Source organism: Protopterus annectens, chromosome 4.part1 (assembly GCF_019279795.1).
Source record: "Protopterus annectens isolate FY-2018-M chromosome 4.part1, PAN1.0, whole genome shotgun sequence".
NCBI lineage: Eukaryota > Metazoa > Chordata > Ceratodontiformes > Protopteridae > Protopterus > Protopterus annectens.
The window spans coordinates 628,195,888-628,217,464 of record NC_056734.1 but is presented as its reverse complement, the minus strand read 5'-3'; the positions used below and the strand labels follow the sequence as shown (position 1 = coordinate 628,217,464).

At 38.2% G+C, this 21,577-nt stretch overlaps 1 protein-coding gene across 1 annotated transcript in view; it reads left to right on the top strand.

The window, feature by feature from the left end:
- Positions 1-21,577, top strand: part of PIK3CA (phosphatidylinositol-4,5-bisphosphate 3-kinase catalytic subunit alpha) — a 1,902,358-nt gene that overhangs the window by 1,127,028 nt on the left and 753,753 nt on the right. Inside the window, exons 17-19 of the mRNA XM_044070443.1 lie at positions 5,577-5,596; positions 6,903-6,924; positions 7,397-7,423. Coding sequence (XP_043926378.1) covers positions 5,577-5,596; positions 6,903-6,924; positions 7,397-7,423 — 69 coding nt within the window. The remainder of the gene's footprint in view (positions 1-5,576; positions 5,597-6,902; positions 6,925-7,396; positions 7,424-21,577) is intronic.

The window sequence follows — 21,577 nt, the reverse complement described above, 5'->3', positions numbered from 1 at the left end:
AGTATTAATTGGGCATCGGATAATCAAGTTTCAACAGAGGAAAAGGCTTCCTGTGTGACTTTTTGCAGTTTGGGTAGGGACTGGGCTGAGCAGACGATGGTTGAGTCATCTGCGTATTGTATGAGTGTGCCATGTTTGGTGGCAGAGGCTAGATTATTGGTGAAAACAGAGAAGAGTAGGGGTCCAAGGATGGATCCTTGGGGAACCCCTATGGAGACAGGTAGTTGGGGAGATATGTCATTCTGCCATACAACGGATTGTTGGCAGTCAGACAGGTAACTCTGAAACCAGTTGGTGACTGATTGTGAGAAAGATAGGTTATTGAGGACAGAGATAAGTTGTTTGTGTGGGACCATGTCAAATGCTTTAGATAGGTCTAGGAAAGTAGCAGAGGAGAGATAGCCATTGTTTTTATGCTGAAGGATAGTGTTAGTAAAGGAGAGTAAGGCAGTGGTAGTGCTATGGTTTGGTCGGAAACCATGCCGAGTATTGGAAACGAGGTTGTTAGTAAGGAGGTAGTCTGAGACCTGAGAGTGTATGCATCTCTAGTATTTTGGAGAGTGGAGAGAGAATAGCTATGGGGCGGTAATTGGTTAGTTCTGTGGAGGGTCCGCCTTTGTGGAGGGGAATTCATACTCAACCTTTGAAGATTTGGTTTTGTTTCTAAAGTCTTTATTTTGAGATGTTGGGTGTTCAGTTTATATTTAATGGAGGTGATGATGTTTCTTTTGTTATATAACTTGTTTATGCCATGGTTTCACCAAAAGGGTTTATTCCTGTACTTGGTGGTATATTTATTACTGATTGGGATGATGTCTGAAAGTAGGTATTTGAAGTAGTGTTTACATAGGTATTTATTTTTTCTCAAATAGTATGTTTTTATGAAGTTATTGCATTTATTTATTTATGTAGTCTTTCTTTGTTGACCGAGTTAGTCCCACTAGGCTAGTAGTCTCTTTTCAGGGGGGACCTGAAGTGGTATTTGTCCTACCAGGGGAAATTTGGTTTGGGCATCAGAGAACTTCCCCTACTCTTTTTGATAGGTGCCATGGGCTCTTTCACAGCCACATGAGCTACCAACAACTCAAGCAGATGGTGCCTCTGTTTAACATCTCATCTGAAGGGCAGCATACTCGGGGGTCTAGCACCCCCTTACACTGCACTGCATTTTCAGCAATCGATCTATCTGTTGTGGGAATAGGACCCAAAGCCTTCTGCTGAAAGGCAGATATGCTACGTGTTGTGCCACTGACACTGTTAATAGTAAATCTTAATGACAGGAGTCGGATGGTCTGGGAAGTCTAGGAAGTGCTACTTTTACTCTCTGGTGAAATGTCTTTAAATAGGAGCAAATTTTAAACAAAATGAAAACACTGCATCTTCCTTCAAAGTGAATTCTATAGTTGCGCTAGTTATGGTGGAATGGATCCTCCATAAGTCTCCCTTTGATGATCTCACAGAGTTCAAAGTTCTTAGCATTGGTATTAAGACCAGAAGAAGTGTCCGGCCATTTCATGTTCGTCTTGCAGTAAATCTTTACTGGTCTATTTTTAAGGTCCTTTTGACTTGCTGAACACCACCAGAAGATTGGGATGATAAGTGCAGTGGAATTGCAGCTTCACATGTAATACTTTACAAAGTTTCTTTGTGATCTGGCTAGTAAAGTGAATTTCCTAAGCTGAATTAATAGTACAGCGTACTCCAAATTTGGAGGTAAACTCCCACAGTAATATCTTGACAAATGTAATAGCATCTGCCGTAATGCAAGAGTATGCTTTAATCCAGCGACTAAGCAGAAAGACAATGAACAAAATATTTGTATCTTGGAACTTCAGTAACTGAATGAAATATGTATGTATATTAATAAACAGCTCCCAAGGGAGGCAGAAGAGCTGTATCTGAACACTTGGACACCCTTTTGGTTCTTATTCTAAACGCACAGTAGTCCTGTACATATTGAAATGTTAGAGGAGGAAGAGGCACAAACCAATGCTTGCTGATTACATTTAACAGATGTTTATCAGTATGATACGTTGGTAAGATCTTGCCAAGTAAGAAAGTAATTTGTTTGGGGCCACTAATCACCCATCTGGATGCTTCAGTAAGTAATTGTAGGCCATCTACACTTGACTTTAATCTATTTCCCCTTTTCTTTATCTGATACTTCATTATGAAAAAATACACTTTTACTGAAATTGAAAACGGATTCATGATCACTTTCTGGCAAATTCATTATCTTAGCTTGGGCTGGAGTTGAATTTGTGGCATGCTTTGTTGCACTATGTGTTGCTATTACCCATAGTATTAATATTCACAACTATCTGATGTGTTTTGCATTTTACTACAGAGATAACACTAGGAATCAACAAAACTTTCAGATGTGAATCAACATATACAAAGTTCATAGTATTTGTCCATGAAGATGACAGAAAGCTGTCTGTTTCCACAGCTGCACAATGTCATGAACAACTCCAAATGTCATACCTGGAATCAGTAGAGATGTTTACCACTTTAACTAAAACTTGGAAAATTACTAAAGGATAAAGCTGTAAGTTCATCAGTTTGTGATTGTCACTTCCTGAAGCTGTTGTGAGATTGAAGAATTTTTAGAGCATACAGCATTTTCTGTAGTTGGCTGCAAATATTCATTTCTGCTGCATGATCCATTCACAAAATGTTTCAGTTTTGCATTTGGTATTAAGGAATCCTTCAAATATTCCCAAGGAGAAAGCAAATAGCTCATCACAATAATAAACTAATGCGGTTCCCAGTCTTCATCTGTCAGTGATAAAGATTAGAATAGAGTTAACGCAGTCTTTTCCCCGAAACTGCTACTGCATACGTTTTTTTTTCTGGTAACCATGATCTTTGTCTCTCTTTCTGTCCATCTTCTGCAGCCAAACACAGAGCATACCCTTAGTACCGGTTACTTCACTGGCTAGATGTGCCTTCCTCTCCATCCATGTCATTGTTTACAGTATTCTTCCTTTCCATTGTCTCCTCTTTGGCAAATATTTTGCCCATAACCATATTCTAATCAGTGGCTTCTGATTCTGCTGGTTTTCTTTCATGTGCTATTTATTTTAAGACACAGTTGTTTGGGCCCGTTGTTACCAAGATATTCACCTTCAGTGTATCATTTTTCTTCTGAAATACACTTCCCAGTCTCTCCTTCTCCATCCCATTTCACTCATAGCTTCTAACTTGGATTCAGTGATCACTGGCAGTAGCCCTCTGGCGCTACCTAGTGAACACCTCACAGAGAGTCCTCCAAAGAGTAGGGTTTTTATTGAAATACATATCTCATGCAATACTTATTTGCATATTTATATTATTTAAAAATATTTACAAACCTTTCAAATTGTGTACATTATATCTTCATCAGTTCCCCAACCTTATTTTTCACATCCAAAATTGTATTTTTTTCCAAAATCTTTGTCAAAACCCATTTTCCATTTAACTTCAGTTCATTTATTCTTTTAGTCCATATTGTCCATGAAATATAGAATATTATTCTGTCTATTTTTGTTGTATCTTCTTGTTTTTTTAACTCTATAAAAACAAATTCAGTCATGTCCATATTTAACTGTTCCACATCTATAATTTCTTTAACAGTATTACATTTAGGTTCATAGGTTCATACTAGGCTATCTGCCGTAGGGCATTTGTAAGCCTAGCCAGAGTGTGTGTGGCTTTCACCACCCCTTAGGATGAGAATACTGTACCCATTAGTTTGCTGTGCCTCTGTCCAGCAGTGATACAGAGATGATTCCCGGGGTAAACCTACGATCTCCCATCCACTCGTCAAGATTTCTCTTGAACAGAGTCAGTGAGGGGCTCTGCCTCACATGGACTGGGATTCTGTTCCATAGTGTAGGGAGCCTCTGGGTGATGAATCTGTCCCTCCAGCACGTCCTGTTTATATCCGTGTTGAGGTTTAAGTCTCTTGCTCTCGTGGCTCTGGTGGATTTGGATTTTTTGAGGTGGAGCATGTCCATTAATTCCGGGTTGGACATGGCCTTGTATGTCAGGCACAGATCACCTCTGAGCAGACGGTATGCGACTGAATAGAGCTGGAGTTTCTTCAGTCGGGCATCGTTATGACATATGTTTGAGCCCCTTTATCCTTTTGGTGAGGAACTTTTGGGGTCTTTCCAACTGCTGCAGGTGTCGGGTAAGGTACATTCCGAATGGGGCGTTGTACTCAATCATTGGTCTGATAAGTGAAGAGTACAGGGGTACAATGACCTCTCCTGATCTGGATGTGAATCCCTTCATGATCAGGTGGGCAATGTAGAAGGTCTTCCTAACCACTTTGGCAATGTGAGTGTCAAAAGAGAGGTTACTGTCAACTTGGGTCCCCAGGTCCCTGATAACTTCTTCCGTGTTTAATGGATTACCACCTATGTGGTAATTAGGGGTTACCTTGTTTTTCCCAAAGGGTATGACTATACATTTTTGGCATTTAGCTTAAGGCCATGGCTCTGGCACCAGTTATCCATTTCTATGAGACCTTTCTGGAGGATGTCTGTGTCTGATGGAGTGTCACTTATGGTGCCCAGTTTGCAGTCATCTGCAAATTTTGTCAGCCACAATCCCCCGTGTTTGCCTGGACTCCAGAAAATAAGTGCCGAACAAGAGGGGGCCCAGGACTGAGCCCTGTGGGACACCGCTCGTGACCGGCTTAGAGTCTGACATGGCACCAGCAACTCTAACCCTGTGTGTTCTGTCCTTGAGCCAGTTTGCAACCCATCTTGTGACATATGGGTTTACATCTAAGCTGGTGAGCTTTTCTATGATGCCCGAGTGGGGTATTGTGTCGAACGCTTTGCTAGGTCAAGGTAGGCTGTGTGAACTGCCTTACCCTCATCAATGGCCTTAGTGACTGTTTCAAAAAGTCGACCAAGTTCAAGAGGCAGGATCTGCCCTTGACAAAGCCAAATTGGGTAGGATCCAGTGTCTGTAGGTCCCCAATGTCTTTATTTATGAGTTCCATTATGATCCTCTCCATAGCTTTGCAGACAAGGCTCGTCAAGCTTATGGGGCGGTAATTTCCAGGGTCCGTAGAAGCACCGCCTTTGTGGAGTGGGACCACAGTTGCCGTCGCCATTTTTGGAGTGCGTATCCTGTAGTAAGGCTAAGATTAAACAGCAGCCTTATGTGTGGGATTAGTTCCTCATTGTGTTTGTGTAGCTCACAGCCGCGGACACCGTCCGCTCCAATAGATGCTGTGTTTTTTCTTTAGAGAGCAGCTCTCACCTGGGCATCTGAGATGTTTGGAGGCTAGACTCTGGTGCGATAGATATTTCTCCTTTTGGGAGGGGGGGGGAGAAATTTGCCCCGAAACTGTCTGCCACTATGGTGGCAAGGTCTGTGGGTTCAGTGATTTTTTTATCATTTTGGACTAATTCTGAGCATATCTGGGAGTTTCCACCCAGGTTACTAACATAGCTAAAGAAGGCTTTATGATTGTCTTTTGTGTCATTAGCGATTTTTCTCTCAAAGTTGGCCTTGGATGATTTTATGAGTGATCGTAGTTTTTTGCTAGTATTGATCAGAGATGCCTTCCCTTTTAGGGATTTTGCTCTGTCATGTAGTAGCTTTCTCCTCTTGTTGTAGAGTTTGTTTATGGCTGGAGTCCACCAGACCGGGCGCCCTTTGGTGGAAAGGGTCTTGATTTTATTAGGGATTGCTTGATCCATACATTCCTGGAGGTGCTCGTAGAAGGCATTTGTAAGGGTTTCAGCAGCGTGGGTTGTGGTTTCCACTGGCTCGGGGGCCTTGAAGGATACCACTCCAGTCTTAAGAAGTGTGAAGTTTGCTTTTGAGAAGTTCTTCACTGTGGTCTTTTTTGCTGGGAGTGGGGGCGGGATGTGGATCTCCAGTGAGATTAATTTATGGTCTGATCTCACCAATGAGGGATATACTTCCGGTGTGGAGCATTTTGTCCCCATGTTTGTGATGATCAGGTCTAGTATATTTTCTCCTCTTGTGGGAATGGTGACTGTTGCATTTGAGTTTATGAACTCAAGGAACCTTTGGGCTAGGGTGTTGGGGCTTGAGTAATGTTCCCAGTCTATGTTTGGGTAGTTGAAGTCACCCAATATGATGTTGTTTGGAGAGACATTCATACTCTCCAGTGTCTTCAGGAAGGCTGTGTGGGTTTCCTGAGTTTGAGAAGGTGGCCTGTAGCATGTTACAAACTGTAGGGCAGTTTTACCTATGGTTAATTGCACCTGGATGGTCTCCGATGCTACGTGCGTTGCTACTAACCTGGAGGTGTGGGTATCCTTTATGAATATGGATACTCCCCCTCCTTTTGTGGTTCGGTCCGGATTTTGGGGCCGGAACGCATGATATGAGGTATAACCTGATAGTGCTGGGGTGCTCTCAGGAGCCTTGAACCAGGTTTCAGTCACAGCACAGACATCGATGTTCTCCATACTGAGGAGGGCGTGCATCTTGAGGTTTAGACTTCTGGCATTGAGCAGTATTACCCTTAGTTTTTCTCCATTTTTGTTTTCTAGGGTGGTAGGTTTATCATTTGAGCCTTGCCTAAAAAAGGCACTATGGGGGTGGCAAGAGCCTTTGCCAATATCCGGAAGCCCAGGGGTGACAGGTGCAAGCCGTCCCTTGCGAAGAAGCGTGGCTTGTCAAGTATGTCATCCCAGGCAGACAGACATTGGATCCCCTTAGAATGACACCAGTAATTAAGCCAATTATTAAAGCTGATCATTTTGTCTCTGTATTGTGGCATCATTCTTGGTGAGGGTAGGATACTGCTCAGGGTCAGGGTCATACCGGCCTGGGCTGCATAATCTGAGAGCTCCTCTATGTCTGTTTTCATGTAGTCCAGGGAGGTACGTCTCAGGTCGTTCACACCGGCATGGACAATGACTGAGTCATACTTGTACTTGCTGAGGAGTGACCTGAGTGCTTGTGTTATGTGGCGGATTCTAGCACCTGACAGGCAGCTTACTGTGATCTTTTCCTTGTTCAGTCTGGTGAGTGGGACTTCAGTGTGTCTGACTATGGAGTCACCTATAACAAGTGTGTCTGGCATTGTGTTTGGCCTTAAGGGCTGTGACTGTTTAGCACACTGACTTTGAGAACTATGTGTTGCATGTCTTATGTCTTGAGGTGGCAGTTGCTTGGGTGTCTGCTTTGGAGGCCTCTGTAGTTTTGGTAGATTTTTGAGTGCCTCCGAGTATGTCTTTGTGTGTTTATGTGTTTGTTTTGCAGTTGTGATAGTTCTATGTGAAACTGGGTGTGTGGTGTGCGTGGTATCCTTCTCCTCCTGTCTGGTCTTGCCAGTCCTGAGTTGAGAGAGCTCAGCCTCCAGTTTGGCTATATAGTTGCATCTCTCACATGTATTTGTGTTTTGTGGGAGAAGGAGTGGGTTGTCTGTGTACATGAGGCAATTGTAACATTGCCTCAAGATGCCCAGATTCACCAGCTGAACAGGAGAGGACGCTAGCAACTGACCCTTCGACATGCTAGAAAAAGTGAAAAAGTTTGCTGTGTAACTGAGTCAGAAGGGACCTATAGGGAAATGGGTACTCAAGGGGATTCTAGGCTAATGTAGTACTTTTGTTTAGTATACAAGTACTTTACCTATATAAAAATGCTTTAGGAGCAAATGCTGAGATTTTGAGATAGAGAATAGACTGTTTAGATTGCAAGTAGAGAAGTTCTAAGGGAAAAATTAAAGAGCAGACTTTACGGAGCCAGAAATAGTTTAACCTTGTTTAACCGGCGCTGCCCGATGGTGCTCTATGGGCAACTCCGCGCTAAAGTGGGCTTTATAGCAGGGGGTTGAAAAGAGCTAGGAATTGACGCAAAATGGCCAATAGACTACAAGTTTCTGGCTGGAACCACTGCTCTAGGGACAAATAGGCTGCTCCGTGCTCCCTACTCCCACTGGTGAACAAAGAAGCTTCCCTTTATCCAAATAAGGATATGGAATAGCACAGGAACCAAGCCAAAGCCCAGAGATCAGCAAACTCTGAAGACTGGACTATTCTAGTTCCACAATTCTTTAAATCTTTTACATTTTAGAAAAAAAAAATTCTTTGTTTCATACTGTCTACATTCATGACGTAGTCTATTTTGTTTATTTTTGTAGGCATATTTGCCTTAACCAGTAACTTTGTTATAGACAATCTCTGTAGAAAATCATTACATTTATGAATCTTTTCATACCATTTAAATATCATCTTTATTGCATTCTTTTCCCAGTTTTTAAGTTTTTCCATAGATCTATAAAATGAAAAGCTTTCATAATATTCTGGTACCATTCTTTTCTATCTTTCAGTCGTGTTCATTTTTAATTTCAACATTATAATTTTATTTTGGTATTCTTTTACCTCCTCAATTATATCTTTTTTAAACTTTACCCATTTCCATTTTCCCCTAAAGCCTGATACTTGCATTTAATAATAACATCTATCAAATTTTCTTCTTCTTTTATATAACATTTCAGTGCACTGTATAAATTCATTGATGCTGCATAAACAATCGGATTAATTGGACCCAATCCCCCTTGTTTTTTCATGTACAAAACTCCGCACTGAACCGGATTCATTCTGGAACCCCAGATAAAGGAAAATAATATATTAATAGATTCCTTTTCATATTTTGTTGGAACTGCATAAACATTTGCCATATATGCAGTCCTTCCTAATATCATAGTATTTATCAAGCAAGCCTTCTTTCTGTATGAAAAACAAAATATCTTCCAAAAAGATGTTTTATTTCATTAAATAATGTTTTTCACTGCTCTTCTTTATATAGATTTTGACCGAACATAATACCTAAAACATCTATAACTTCCATATTAAATTTTATATCTCTTATGCTTCCTACTAAATCATAACCTTTACTTTTTTCTTTATTTATACTTAAGCCAATTTCAGTTAACAGTTTAATTTTTTAATAACTCTGTCCATCTGTTCTGTATTGTTTGTAATTATTATAATATCATCAGTATAGGGGTAGATTAAAGGCAATTGAACTTCATTTAACATTTTGTATCCTACAGTAGCTATCATATTATTAATTTTGTTCACTATTACATTCACAATCAATGAAAAAGTAATGCTACTAGCTGGACACCCTTGTCTTATTCCTGATTCTATTTTAATTCCTCACTCATTCATCCATTAACATCAATTTCAACATAATTTCTGTCATTAAACTGATTTAAGTACATGAATTATTTTCTTACCTATAGTATATGCTTACACAATATTCCGTAATGATTTATATTGAATTTTATTATATGCTTTACTTAAGTCTGCTGTCATAATCTTTGCATCTACTTTATTTACAGTATCATCCACTACCTCCTTAATAATCCATGCTAAATCTTGAGTTGCCTTTCCTTTTCATCCAAAAACAGTCGTTTGTATATCTTCTAGTTATTTGTTAGTCTTTTAGTTGTAATTCTTATGTAAATCTTCCTTGTCATCCTTATCCCCTTTTTTCCATATAAACCTTGATTCCTATACATCTTTTTGTAATTTATTCCCAACCACTCATTCAGTACTTCTATGAATTTAGCTTTTTGGCAATGCTCCATTCCGTTATACATGTGGTATTCAATACCGTCCATGCCTGTTGCTGTATTTATATTTATATCCTCCAACACTTCATTTAGTTCATTAATACGTATCATCTTTTCCAAATATTCATTATCATCCTTAGTTAACTTACTTACTTCATATTTCCTTTTATTGTTTATTTTTTGTTTAGTAAATAGTTTTATAACATACTCCTTAATGATTTCACTGTTACCTTGTTGTGTTTTCACTTGTCTTCCTTCTTTATTCTTTAACTCCCTTACTATTCTTTTTTTCTTCTTTTGCTAATTTATTTAAATAAGGTGCTGCTTCTTCCTTCTTTCCTTGAATACAATATTTTTGTTTGTATAACAACTTATTGATCTTTACTTGATTCTTTTCATATATTTCTTTTTCATAAAAAGCTCTTTTAATGCATCTCAAAATATATCTTGTCTTACTTTCTTATATATATATATATATATATATATATATATATATATATATATATATATATATTTATTTATTTATTTCTCTTATTTTTCAATACATTCTAAAAAAAGTTTTATATTTTTCTTTAAAACTAATGCACCAGGTTGTCCAATTTTTAAAGAATTTTTTCGTACCTATGTTATTTTCCTGTAATGTCCCTATTACTTTTTTGTCAACTTGTTCCAATTCTTTCTGATTTAATCTTTTAATTCCTTTTCCAGTTTTTATATATATTTCAGTTTCTAGCAGTATTATCCATATTGCTAAATGATCAGAAAATCCATTGGCTTTTATTCCTTGTTGCACAGTCTTTAAACTATCTGATACCAAAAAATCATCAATTCTGTCATAATCTCATTTCTTCTACATGTCCAGTACCTTTTTTATACATATAATTGTCCGCATTTCATAATCTCACTAACTATTTTAATATCATGCCCTTTCTTCTTTTTTATTCTCAAATTAGTTAGTTTCCTACCAATAGCACATCTATATTAATACATACATAATTTAGAAGCTTTGTAAACATTATTTCTCTTTCTTTTATTGTAACTGTGATGCCTACCACTGCTACCAATATGTGATGGCCACCAATATGTGTCGCCCCCACTAGGCCAATAGTCAAGGAGTCTGAATCCTCACTGCTGACACTGGAGAGGGATGTGCACTTAGAATACAAACGGATACACTCAGTATTTCCAGATGCAGACCTTTCTGCATCAAGTACAGTTTCCCCTAAGAGCACACAGGGAACACACTCCACCTGAGGACTAGATATCTCTTCCGTATTTCTCCCTCCAGAACCCCAGTAAGACTCCCCACTGGTACAGCTGTAGTGTTAGGTCCTCAGCCAAGTATCCAAGCCAAGTCTTCTAGCACCTTCTCTGTAAACAGTGCTTTGTATTCCTGCCCCAAGTAGCTGACGCACACTGTCTCTAAGATTTAATTTACACACACACACACACACACACACACACACACACACACACACACACACACACACACACACACACACACCCTGGGAAAGCCTGGCAGAGATTAGCCACTCTACAAGCTTTGCCCAGACTATAAGGTAGTTATTACTGCCACCAGTCAGTTATTATAAGGGTGTCCAATTATACTGTGTAATATTAAAATTAATATAAATGGTAGCTCACCAAGACATCTAGGCCTTCTGGAGTGGAACACACTGTGTCAGCAAACAAATATAAGTATTCTCAAAGGCTAGTTACTTTCTACAAGGACCAACCACAATAAATGTTTTAAATATATTGAATAATAAATAATACAGATACATGGAAATATTGAATATATATTAACAGTAAACCACAGAGTTCAAAGCACAGACAATATTAAAATTAACATTGATGGACAGACTCCTACAAATGGAGAAACAATATCGAAATGAAGCTTCATTGTATTCCTGACTGAATCTAAAAGAATTGCTGTTCCCTAGTTAAGTTACTTACTACCGCAAAGCAAAAGTCTGTGGGTGAGTGGGTCTCTAGTCAGGCTTCCCAAACAGAATGGTCTGAGATTTCTCTTTGTAATATCTAAAATATAATTTCCAAGAGGGTTGGCAAAATAACCTCATCTGGTTACCTGACTCTAGGTTCTCATAGTATTCCCCTTTGAAGCCGAGACAGGAATTTGCACAGACAGCCACAGTATACATCCAAATGTTTATGGCAGTGTCTGGGGCCTCCCCTCTTTTCATTGAGCTAATGGACAAAGGCATTTCTCCAGACCCAACATCTCCGGTCCTGTTCAGCACTGTGGTGTGCCTTTTAAGGGATTAACAGCTCATTTACATTTCCCTTATTGTTCTTAAAGTTAACCTGTGCTGTGCCAGTATCCTCTATTAAATTATATACATTTAATTCAGCTACAAACATACACATACATTTCTCTTCATTTCAGCAGGTTGCACTGCTGATACATTTTAGCACAAGCAAAGCTCACATATACATTTACAGCACAAGCATCTGTACAAAATCAGTTTGACATACAAATGATGTACAGTTCTAATACGTTTGTGACACAAGCATTTTGTATAAATCAGTTTGCTATTCAAAGGACATGTCATTCTTTACAAAACTTCAACTGGCTATGCTGGCACTATGTCACCGTAACATATATGGCTATAATTCTAAAAACAGTTTTTATTCCATCTCAAATCTAGTACAGTAATATGTCCCAATCCCACTACAGTCACGTGTAATACTTAGATGTTCCCTTGGCATAATATATATGTACCAGAACATATTTCCTTTCCCATATTCCATATAATTGATCCAGTCCACATTTTTCCTGTTTGCATTCTTTCCGCCTCTGTTACTAATCTAATTATCTTTTAATATGATAACATGAGCATCTAACAAAGTACACCATTCTAGTTTACCTATTCTCCTCTTAATATTTTTCATACTATTGACATTTACAGCTAATATTTTCAGTGTTTAATAACAAAGACAGAGAAAAGTTGAAAAAAATCCCATCCTTTGCCTTTCTTGGATTATTTAAATGACATGCATTTATATTTTCTTTTCCTTTCCTTAACCACTTTCCCTATCAAATTCTTCCTTCCTTTAACTGTTTGCCAATTTACATATTCTTCCCTTGTCTCATTAATTTCTTCCTCTCTTTTATTTGTTTTTTCTTTAACATTTGCTATATCCTTATCTGTTTCATTCAGATATGTACCTTTGTAAATTATATTTAACTTGTTCCACTTGTATATTTTCTTCATCTTCAATTTGTTCTCCATCATTGTCACATTCTAACCATGCATGCCCATATGTTTTACATTTTAATTCACATTTTTCCTCATCTCCTGCCTTTCCACATATAAACCATTTCCTTTTATTGCATTCACCAATTAAATGATCGTCTTTTCCACAAGAAAAAAAAAACAAGTTTTGGGTTGCCCCTGTATCTTACAAAACTTCTGTTACCATTCACATTTATAACACTTGGTATATGCTTTACAATTCACATTTATAACACTTGGTATATGCTTTACATTATTATTTTCCATATTTGGAATAACACCACATTCCGATCCCCCACTCCAAAGTCCTTTTTCATCAGAAATCTTTGTTGTATCCTTTACTTTTCTGCAAAGAGTCAACAAATGCAGTCTTAAATTCAAAAGATTCTACCTATGTTCTAAGTTGAACCAATGTTCTTTTATTGTTGGTCTAAAAATGATTATATATCCTTGGTCAGAGTATGTTGTTCATTCTTTTTTTGCTCATTTTCTGTGAAAATTTCCATTAACTGTCCATTTTTGAATTGTAAGTCACAAAAAGTCTGTTAGTAAAAATGAAAGCTCTTGCCTCCTTTGCAGAAACAACTAAAGGTGCAATCAAGGAGAACCATACCTAGTACCTGTCTAAGGCTTTCTCCTTTTTGCTGTTTATTTGAGCTGTTTACCCTCTCTTCCTTTCCTTCCTTTCTTCCTTCTCCTGTTTTCACTGTTTGAAAATGTCATTTCCTTTGATTCTCTTTCTCTCCCATCATCTTCTGTTTTTTCCATTATTTCACTCCACGATGCTGCTTCATCATTTGCGGGCTGACTTAGGTTCATCTGCTCCAAGTAATCATCCTGCACCCCCCCCCCCCATACATTTTTTTTTATTCTACTTTTCTTTGAACAGCTTCTGTTGAAATACCTCCTCTGAATCAACTACGTTCTGCTTTACTGGTATGCTTTGCTCCAATACCTTATTCCCCTCCAATACAAACAATTCTTCCACTCTCCGCACACTTTTTTCCATTACTGGTAGTGACTCTATCAGTGCCGTAGTATACACCTTCTCATACTTGCTTTCATTCGCCAAAGCTCCTCCACTCTCTCAGGGCCGCCTTCACACCTGGAAAGGCAACTGGAGAATGGATGCATAACACACAATGCCTTCCCCCAAGAAAAGAGTAGGGGAAGTTCCCCAGTGCTCTAGCCAAATATCCCCTACTCAGAATAAATACCACCTTGGGTCTTTCTTGAAAAGAGGACATTGGCCTAGTTTGACTGATTTGATCAGTAAAAGGGTAAATTAATAAAAGAACTGAGCTGTCTCTGCATTGTTAGTTGGTGTGGATAAGGAGGATTAACATCCTACCCCTGCAAGAATATTTGTTTATTTTACATTTGTTTACCGGGAGTGTCCAGCTGTGCTAGTAGCCTGTTTTCAGCAGAAGACCGGGGAGAAAAGCTCCAAGTATGTAATACTACAATTGAACATGACTTAACATGTATTTCAGAGTAGTTATATACAGTAGGGATTATAAAGTAAATACCATTTCCATTGATACAATTATTTAAAATGCTTTAGGAAAGCATGAATGAAGAAAATAGTGTTTGAATGGGTCAGGTGACCATAGTAGAAGTTAGATACAAGTTGTTTGCAAGTATTGAGAGTGGCCAAGAAATGGAGTGGTCAAGAAATGGATGTTAGGGTAACATGAAGTAACATGTTGAGATAAAGGCAGAAAAAATGAATGGTGAGAGCTTGAGGAATACTATGAAATTAATGAAGAGAGCCATAAAATGAAGACAAAACAGTGGGGTCTTGAAAGAGGAGTTGTAGAGGATTAAGAGTGGGAAGTGAAGAATAAAGGCAGAAAGTGGAGTTTGGTCAGCCTGGGGAAGAGCAAGAACATATCCAGCTTGTAAGATGTTCCTTGAGAAGGTTTTGAAAGTAGAGGAGATGGTTATGAGAACTATTTGATGGAGAACAGAGTTCTAGAATGTAGATATTTTGTCTGGAGAACAGAGCATCCCAGGACTATTGTTTGATCTAATGACCTCATGTAATAATTTGTTGGTTGAAGAGATGTCTAATGTTAGAGTAGGTTTGTACTAAGTTTTTTACGGCAGGGCTGTTATCTGGCTGGTGTATGATGGTATGAGCAATTGTTAGCTGACTGAAGGTTAACAAATTTAGAAGTTTGACCCAGTTTAGTTGTCATAGAGCCTCTCAATGGTGGGATCTATTTGTGTGGTTTGAGGCAAACCTGGCTGTTTTATTGTTGCAGGTTTCTAGTTTATTTAGGTCAGTTTTTCTTACTTTTGTAAAAATTGGGGAAGCATATAAGAGGGTGGATAGAAGATGTGTTCTGGCAGTGGCCTGTCTGGAAGTACTGGTGAGGAATGGCTTGGATCTGTACAGTGTCTCTATCATCTGTGCTATGTATTTGTCTTGTCATATTTAAGGGTGTTGTCGATAGTGACACCTAGCAGCTTGGTGTGTTCGACAGGTTCAATTTTGGTGGTGATGGAGGAGTAGATAATGAAGGGAATGGGAAGCTGAGCTGCTTTGCTGTTAGAGAATAGCATTACTTTGGCTTATTTGGGTTAAGTATTAGTTGATTGAGAGACAGATATTGTTCTATGTCTGTAAATGTTTTTGAATTATTTGTAAGAGGTTAAAAATAGAGGAGGCTTCACAGATGAGAGAAGAATCATCAGTTACTGCTTGTTGGCATTCCGATAGGTAGCTGTGGAACCATAGTATGGATGGTTGGGAAAGGTTTAGGGAGGCACGTTTGTTGAAGTTGTGGATGTAAAACTGTGTCAAAAGCTTTTGACATGTTGAGGAAGACAGTTGCCACAAATTGTCCTTTGTTTCTAAGCCGATTAACTAACTGTGTCTGTGAAACTAATGAGAGTGGTTGTATTGCTGTGTTTTTGGTCTAAACCCATGCTGAGAGCTGGAGAGAAGGTTATTGTCTAGTAGATAGATTATTAATTGTGAATGTATGCATTTAATGAGGATTTTAGCCAGAGGTGGAAATGTTGCGACTGGCCTATAGTTTGATAGCTTTGTGGATGTGCCACCTTTGTGAAGGGGGATAATGTGAGATTTTCCATAGTGTGGGGATATAATGTTCTGAGATTAAACTGTTGATTAATAAGGAGATTGGGTATGCCATGGCGTTGGCTGCAAGTTTAAGAAACTCGGCTGCGAGAGATGTTAGTTTTAGTTTTTCAAGGAGTTTATGTAGCTGGTCTGTATAGGTTTGATGGAGGAAGACTTGTGATGGGAAGTAGAGCTAGATGGAATTATTAGAGGGGGTGTTGCTGTCATTATTTAGCAGTGATAGTACTGAATTTGTGAAGTGTAAGTTGAATTGGGTGGCGATGGACTATGAATTGTTACTGGTTGATGGGGTAGGTGTAATATCTTGTTTGGAGTTAATAAGTTGTGTTATGGCACTGCAGAAATTCTGGAGGTTATTTTTATGTTTTTGTTGGATTGCGAAATAGTATTTTTTATTTAGTTTAATTTTTTAAATTAATTGTTTGTTTTTTGACTGATTTTTGTTTTAACTGTTGATAATTAAGTAGGGATATCCGTTTTTTGTTGATTTGGTAGTGTGCCCATGCTCTGTCTCTGTTTCGTGGGTAGTTTGGTTTCTTTTGTTAGCCTTGGGGTTGGCTTTGCTTTTGTATGAATTTTTCTAAGGGGAGCCAAGTTGTTGAGGATATTCAGGAGTTTGTTAAAATGCTGGACTGCTTCATCTAATTGGAGATGTTTGAAGGGGGACCAGTCACATTTTTTAGAAGGGTGTTAAAAATGTGGGTGTCAAGTTTTTTTTTTGTTACGGACAAGTTTGTATATGATATTTTTGGAGGTGGATACTTTGCACCTGAGAAAATAGGTGGGTATATGGTCACTGAAAGTATCAGGCAGGCAGCTGGCATGATGACATAGATGCTCAGGATACTTAATCTGAAAAGGCCAACACTGGAAACTTGTGTTTAGTAATTTATAGACCTTTTCTGCTGGTTTAGATAGAGTAAACTGTAACTGGCTGACACTGTTGAGTCAATCTGAAGCTAGCAGCAGATTCTGTATGCTGAACTAAAACGGATTTACATGGAAACTGAATATTTTCAAGAGTTTTTTTTTTTTTTTTTTGAGTTTTCAAAAATAGTCTGAGCCTTATGCCCATAGCAGCATAGTCCAAATGTAATGTTGCCCTTGATACATAAATAAAACTAGTTGTCAGGGTGTATAGGTACAGAAAAGAAAGCAGAGCAGGCATCTGTTACAGAAATGTTTAGTAGTACATGGAGATATACAGCAGAACCATAGCTGAATTTGGAATGGCAGAGAATGTAGAAAATGTAGCACAATTTACAGATCTTAGATCTTATACAAGGTGATATGTATTTCTTTCTCGTCTGTTAACAGGAAGCATCGGTGTATTAAAGGGACTTTTGGTTGGAATGAGAATTCCCTGCTCAATATAAAGAGCTAATAATTGGTTTAATACCTTGCTCCACCTCGGGTTTTAATGGGTAACAGGGAGGGAGCGATTTGGAAGGAAACAATTGCAGCAGGTTCTACTGATTCTAGCCTCCCTTTATTTGAGTGGTGAGTCCATAGAAGGAACGTTCTGTAACAAATCTTTATCTGGCTTAAGGCTTTTTAATGTTCCTTCTTAGCCTGAGGCAGTACTGCCAAAACTTCTACTTCAGCTACTTATTTTAGGATGTCTTGGTACATTCCGTCTATCTTAGTACACTGGTGTATAAATTGTGCAACCTATACTTCTTGACAGATCTTTTCCCATTAAATTTACAGGAGTAGTGGTACTTAACAGAAAGGCATGTCTTTCCTCTAGGGGTCCTAAAGAAGTAAGTGTAGGTTCTGAAACTACACCTAAAGCTTTTAATTGATGTTTTGATACTGGAATTTTATTGTTAGATGTAACTCTTAGTCTAGTTGCACCTTTATCAGCTAGGAAAGGAATTTCATTTTGACCCTGATTCAGTTTTAAGATCCCTTCTGATTTGTAGGTATACAGAGGTATAAATTCTTTCCTAAATCCCTGACCAGGCTTACTTAGTAAGAGGATTCTTGATGTATTCTGTTAGGAGGAGTTTGTGAGTAAAGGCTAATCATTATAATCACATTGCCATCTTGCCCAGATGTCCTGATTTGTCTGCTGTTTGTATTGGCATTCTCCTCTCTAGTGGCCTTCACCAACACAGCTATAGCAGGTTTCACCAGAAGGAGTGGCACCTTCCAGTTGATTGTGCCAACTACCCACTGATCCTGGAGCATATTCTTGTGGGCCTGAGGTTGCTCTACCTATTAACTTCACATTGCCTCCGCCTGCCTCACAGCCTCTACCTCTACCCTTCCTCTTTTTGAGTCGTCTAAAATTTTACTGGTCAATCAGTTTTTCTTTATTTTCAAGTTTCTTTTTCTGTTGACATTCTACACAGAAATTGGCATAATCCAGGCAGTTTTTTAACTCGTTCAGCTACTAATTTAAACACTTATCTTTAATTAAGGTTGTGTGGACATTGTACAATCCAAAAACAAAATAAAATGGGTGAACTTTTCCTGAATAATCCTGAAAGATAACTTTGAGTCAGATTGTGTACTGACAAACACATTGATTCGGCAGTATCCATATTTATGGGGACATGATAAAATGTAAGTATTTAGGAGTCTGAATTTTAAAGGATTCTGGTGTGACAACTAAGGGTATGTTGGAAGAAACAAACCAAAAGATAATACAAAAACTGAGAAATTGAAAGTTTTTTTTTTATATGGATATGGATAGCAAGATGCAAGCAGTGAAAATGTTTTTTGTCCCTTTAGTTGTATACACAGGTCAGGCATATTTTTATCAACCAGACGAGAAGTTGTGGATGATAACTAATAGAGCTGAAGGATTTTATCTGGGAGGGGAAGATGACAAGAGTCAAGTGGGATAAAACTGAATCTTCCAGTTGAACAATGCATTACCCAATCTGAAGGGGTATTTCAGAGTTACACAGTTAAGGCTCCTGTACATAGCACAAGCAGAAACCTGTAAATGAAAATGGAAAGGGATGATGAAAAAACAGGGAAGTAGCTCAAGAAGCAAGGACAGACTGGGATTTTGGATGTAGATCCTTAAGGAGAGTAATAATCATGCAGAATATTATATTCATAAAGTAGATAAAAGTATTCTAAGAACAAAGCCAACACAAGAGTGGAGAAAGGAGATTCTGTTGACAGGAATGTCTGCAATTAGGGATACAGACAATAGGGGGCTGGAATTTTTTGGTGTAAACTAGCAAATGAACCAAGGTATGGGGACCAAATAATTAGAGAGGGAAATGCAATAGAATGGGAACAGACCAAGAATTTATTTGGACTGCAGGCTAGAAATTGCTTTCCCTATCAAAGATTGATATCAGAGTACTGGCAAAGAAAAAGAAATAAGGGGATCCTAAAGATATGACCAGCACTGGTAGAGCTTTTAGTAGAATGTATATCAGAAGCTGCCATTAAAAAGGAATAATTAGTTGTTGTGTTGTGTCTTTCGGCTTTTCCCGGTTAGGGGTCGCCACAGCAGAACTCCAGTCCGCTAATGATTGGCAGTAGATTTTTACGTGCCGAGTTGCCTGCCCTGATGCACAACCTTCAATGAAGGTACGCCCATTCACGCATGTCTCCACACAGAAGACGCTCTAGCTGAGAATCGAACAGGATAACGTTGTACTGTGAGGTGACAATGCTACCGCAGCACCACCACCGTGGACAAAATAAAGGATATAAAATCTTGCACGATAACTATAAGAATCAATCAGAGGAAGTTGGAAAGAATTGGAAAGAGAGATTGGATAAGCAATTCACAAAGAAGCAATGGGAGATATATGTATGTCTCTCAAACATGCAACAAAATCTAGAAGATGTAGGATCTTTGTTGGAAGTGTTATTTTATACCCCAATTAGTCAGGTAAGCGGCAAATGTTGGAGGGGTGATGGGGAAGAAAAAGGTAATTGGGAACATATTTTCTGGGAGTGTAATGAGTTTAGCAGACTTCAAAGATTCCCTGCAGACTACTCTGTCATTGATACTTGGTGATCAAATTGGTGCTAGCTAAGGAAATTATTTTTGAGCTATAGTAATGCCTTGATGAGTCTAACTATGGTGGCTGCCAAAAAAGCAATTATTGGAAAATGGAAATCAAAAGTCTAAACCAACTGTACTATAAGTAGTAAATATAGTAACAGAGATAAAACAACTGGAATTTGGATCTTTAGAAAAGAGCAGGAGCAAATAACATAGGAAGAAAATGGGAATTGTGGGAACAATACATGCAGGGGAGGAATGAGGTTTAAAAGAAAGTAGGACTTAAATGTGCTATGTAATATTTGACTGACAATGGGTATATTATAAGTAATGTAAAATGTTTACAACTAGGATTATGTCAGTACAGTTTCTGATGTTAAATGCTTGCAGCTGGTATTATGGCAGTATGGTTTCTTTACATTTATATAAATGTATGATTGTCTATGTCATAAGTGACAATGTAATAAAGATGTTTCCTGTTAAAAAAAATGTTGCTTGTTAAAATAAAAAGACAACTTCAAGTCATTCTAAATAGTCTCCGGGACATTTTTCCTTCTTATAATTACAGTTTTGTATTGTTGACCAATCATTTTTTGGAAGCCATACCATTAGTTTCGCATCTACTTTTTGCTTTCCAAGTTGCATATCCAACATGTTTGTCTCTCTGTATAGTTTTTGTATTATTTCAGACAGTGTTGTGGTATGCAGCAGTTGTGTGATCTGAAAATTTGGATTATAACACTAATTAAATTATTAGCTGATCTTTAAATTTCAGTGGTTCTTCTGTAATACTGAATAATTCTTTTGCCATGTTATGTGAATTGGAAAATATCTGTTGATGATAAATTTTAGTAGCGCCTTTTGCTGTGACCAGTTCTCTGAATAGGCCTTTAAATGCTTTTCCTTGTGGTTTTCACATCTTTTGTATAGGTTTTAGTAAACAGTTGCAGGGCTACCAGTGTCATAAGATGACTGAGTGGATCTTGTTTTGTACATATTTACTTGTGTTGGAGTTACTGGAGGCTGGAAAAGCTGGCTGCTGAACTGAGAGTTCTTGCAATGAACTCTGACCCCTGTAAAATCTAGAAGGTCTTGAGATTCATCACTGATCATCTCAGGAGTTGGGGGTGCAACGGTGACAACAGAGGGGGCCTGTTCTCTTCATCTTTTGCCCATTGTCTGTCCAGAATTATCTTCTTCAGTCCCTGTCAGGACTAGATAGAGGGATCACATTTTACAGTTTCTCACTCTATATTTAAGATATGTTTTAATGTTTTTTATTTCTATTCTAACCCCATTAGTATTGTTTGTCTCTTAAAAGTTTCACTGTTCCAATAATGAAAGGTGTCCCAGTGATCAAATTGTAGACATGTTCCTGTGTTTACTAATGTCCCTCCTCTGATAAATTATTTTACTATGTTCGAAAGTGCTATCCTTTGAAAACTTTTACCTGTGGCTTCTTCATAATCTTATTCCACTTTCCTATATATATATATATATATATATATATATATATATATATATATATATATATATATGGGTCCTCTTCAGATGGTTGAACGGTCTGAATGGGGATCTCCATAGAGCGTGGAACGGGAAGATTTCCCTGTATCGGAATGTAGTGCGATCTTGGAGTTGGTATATTTAAATAAAGGGGGGGA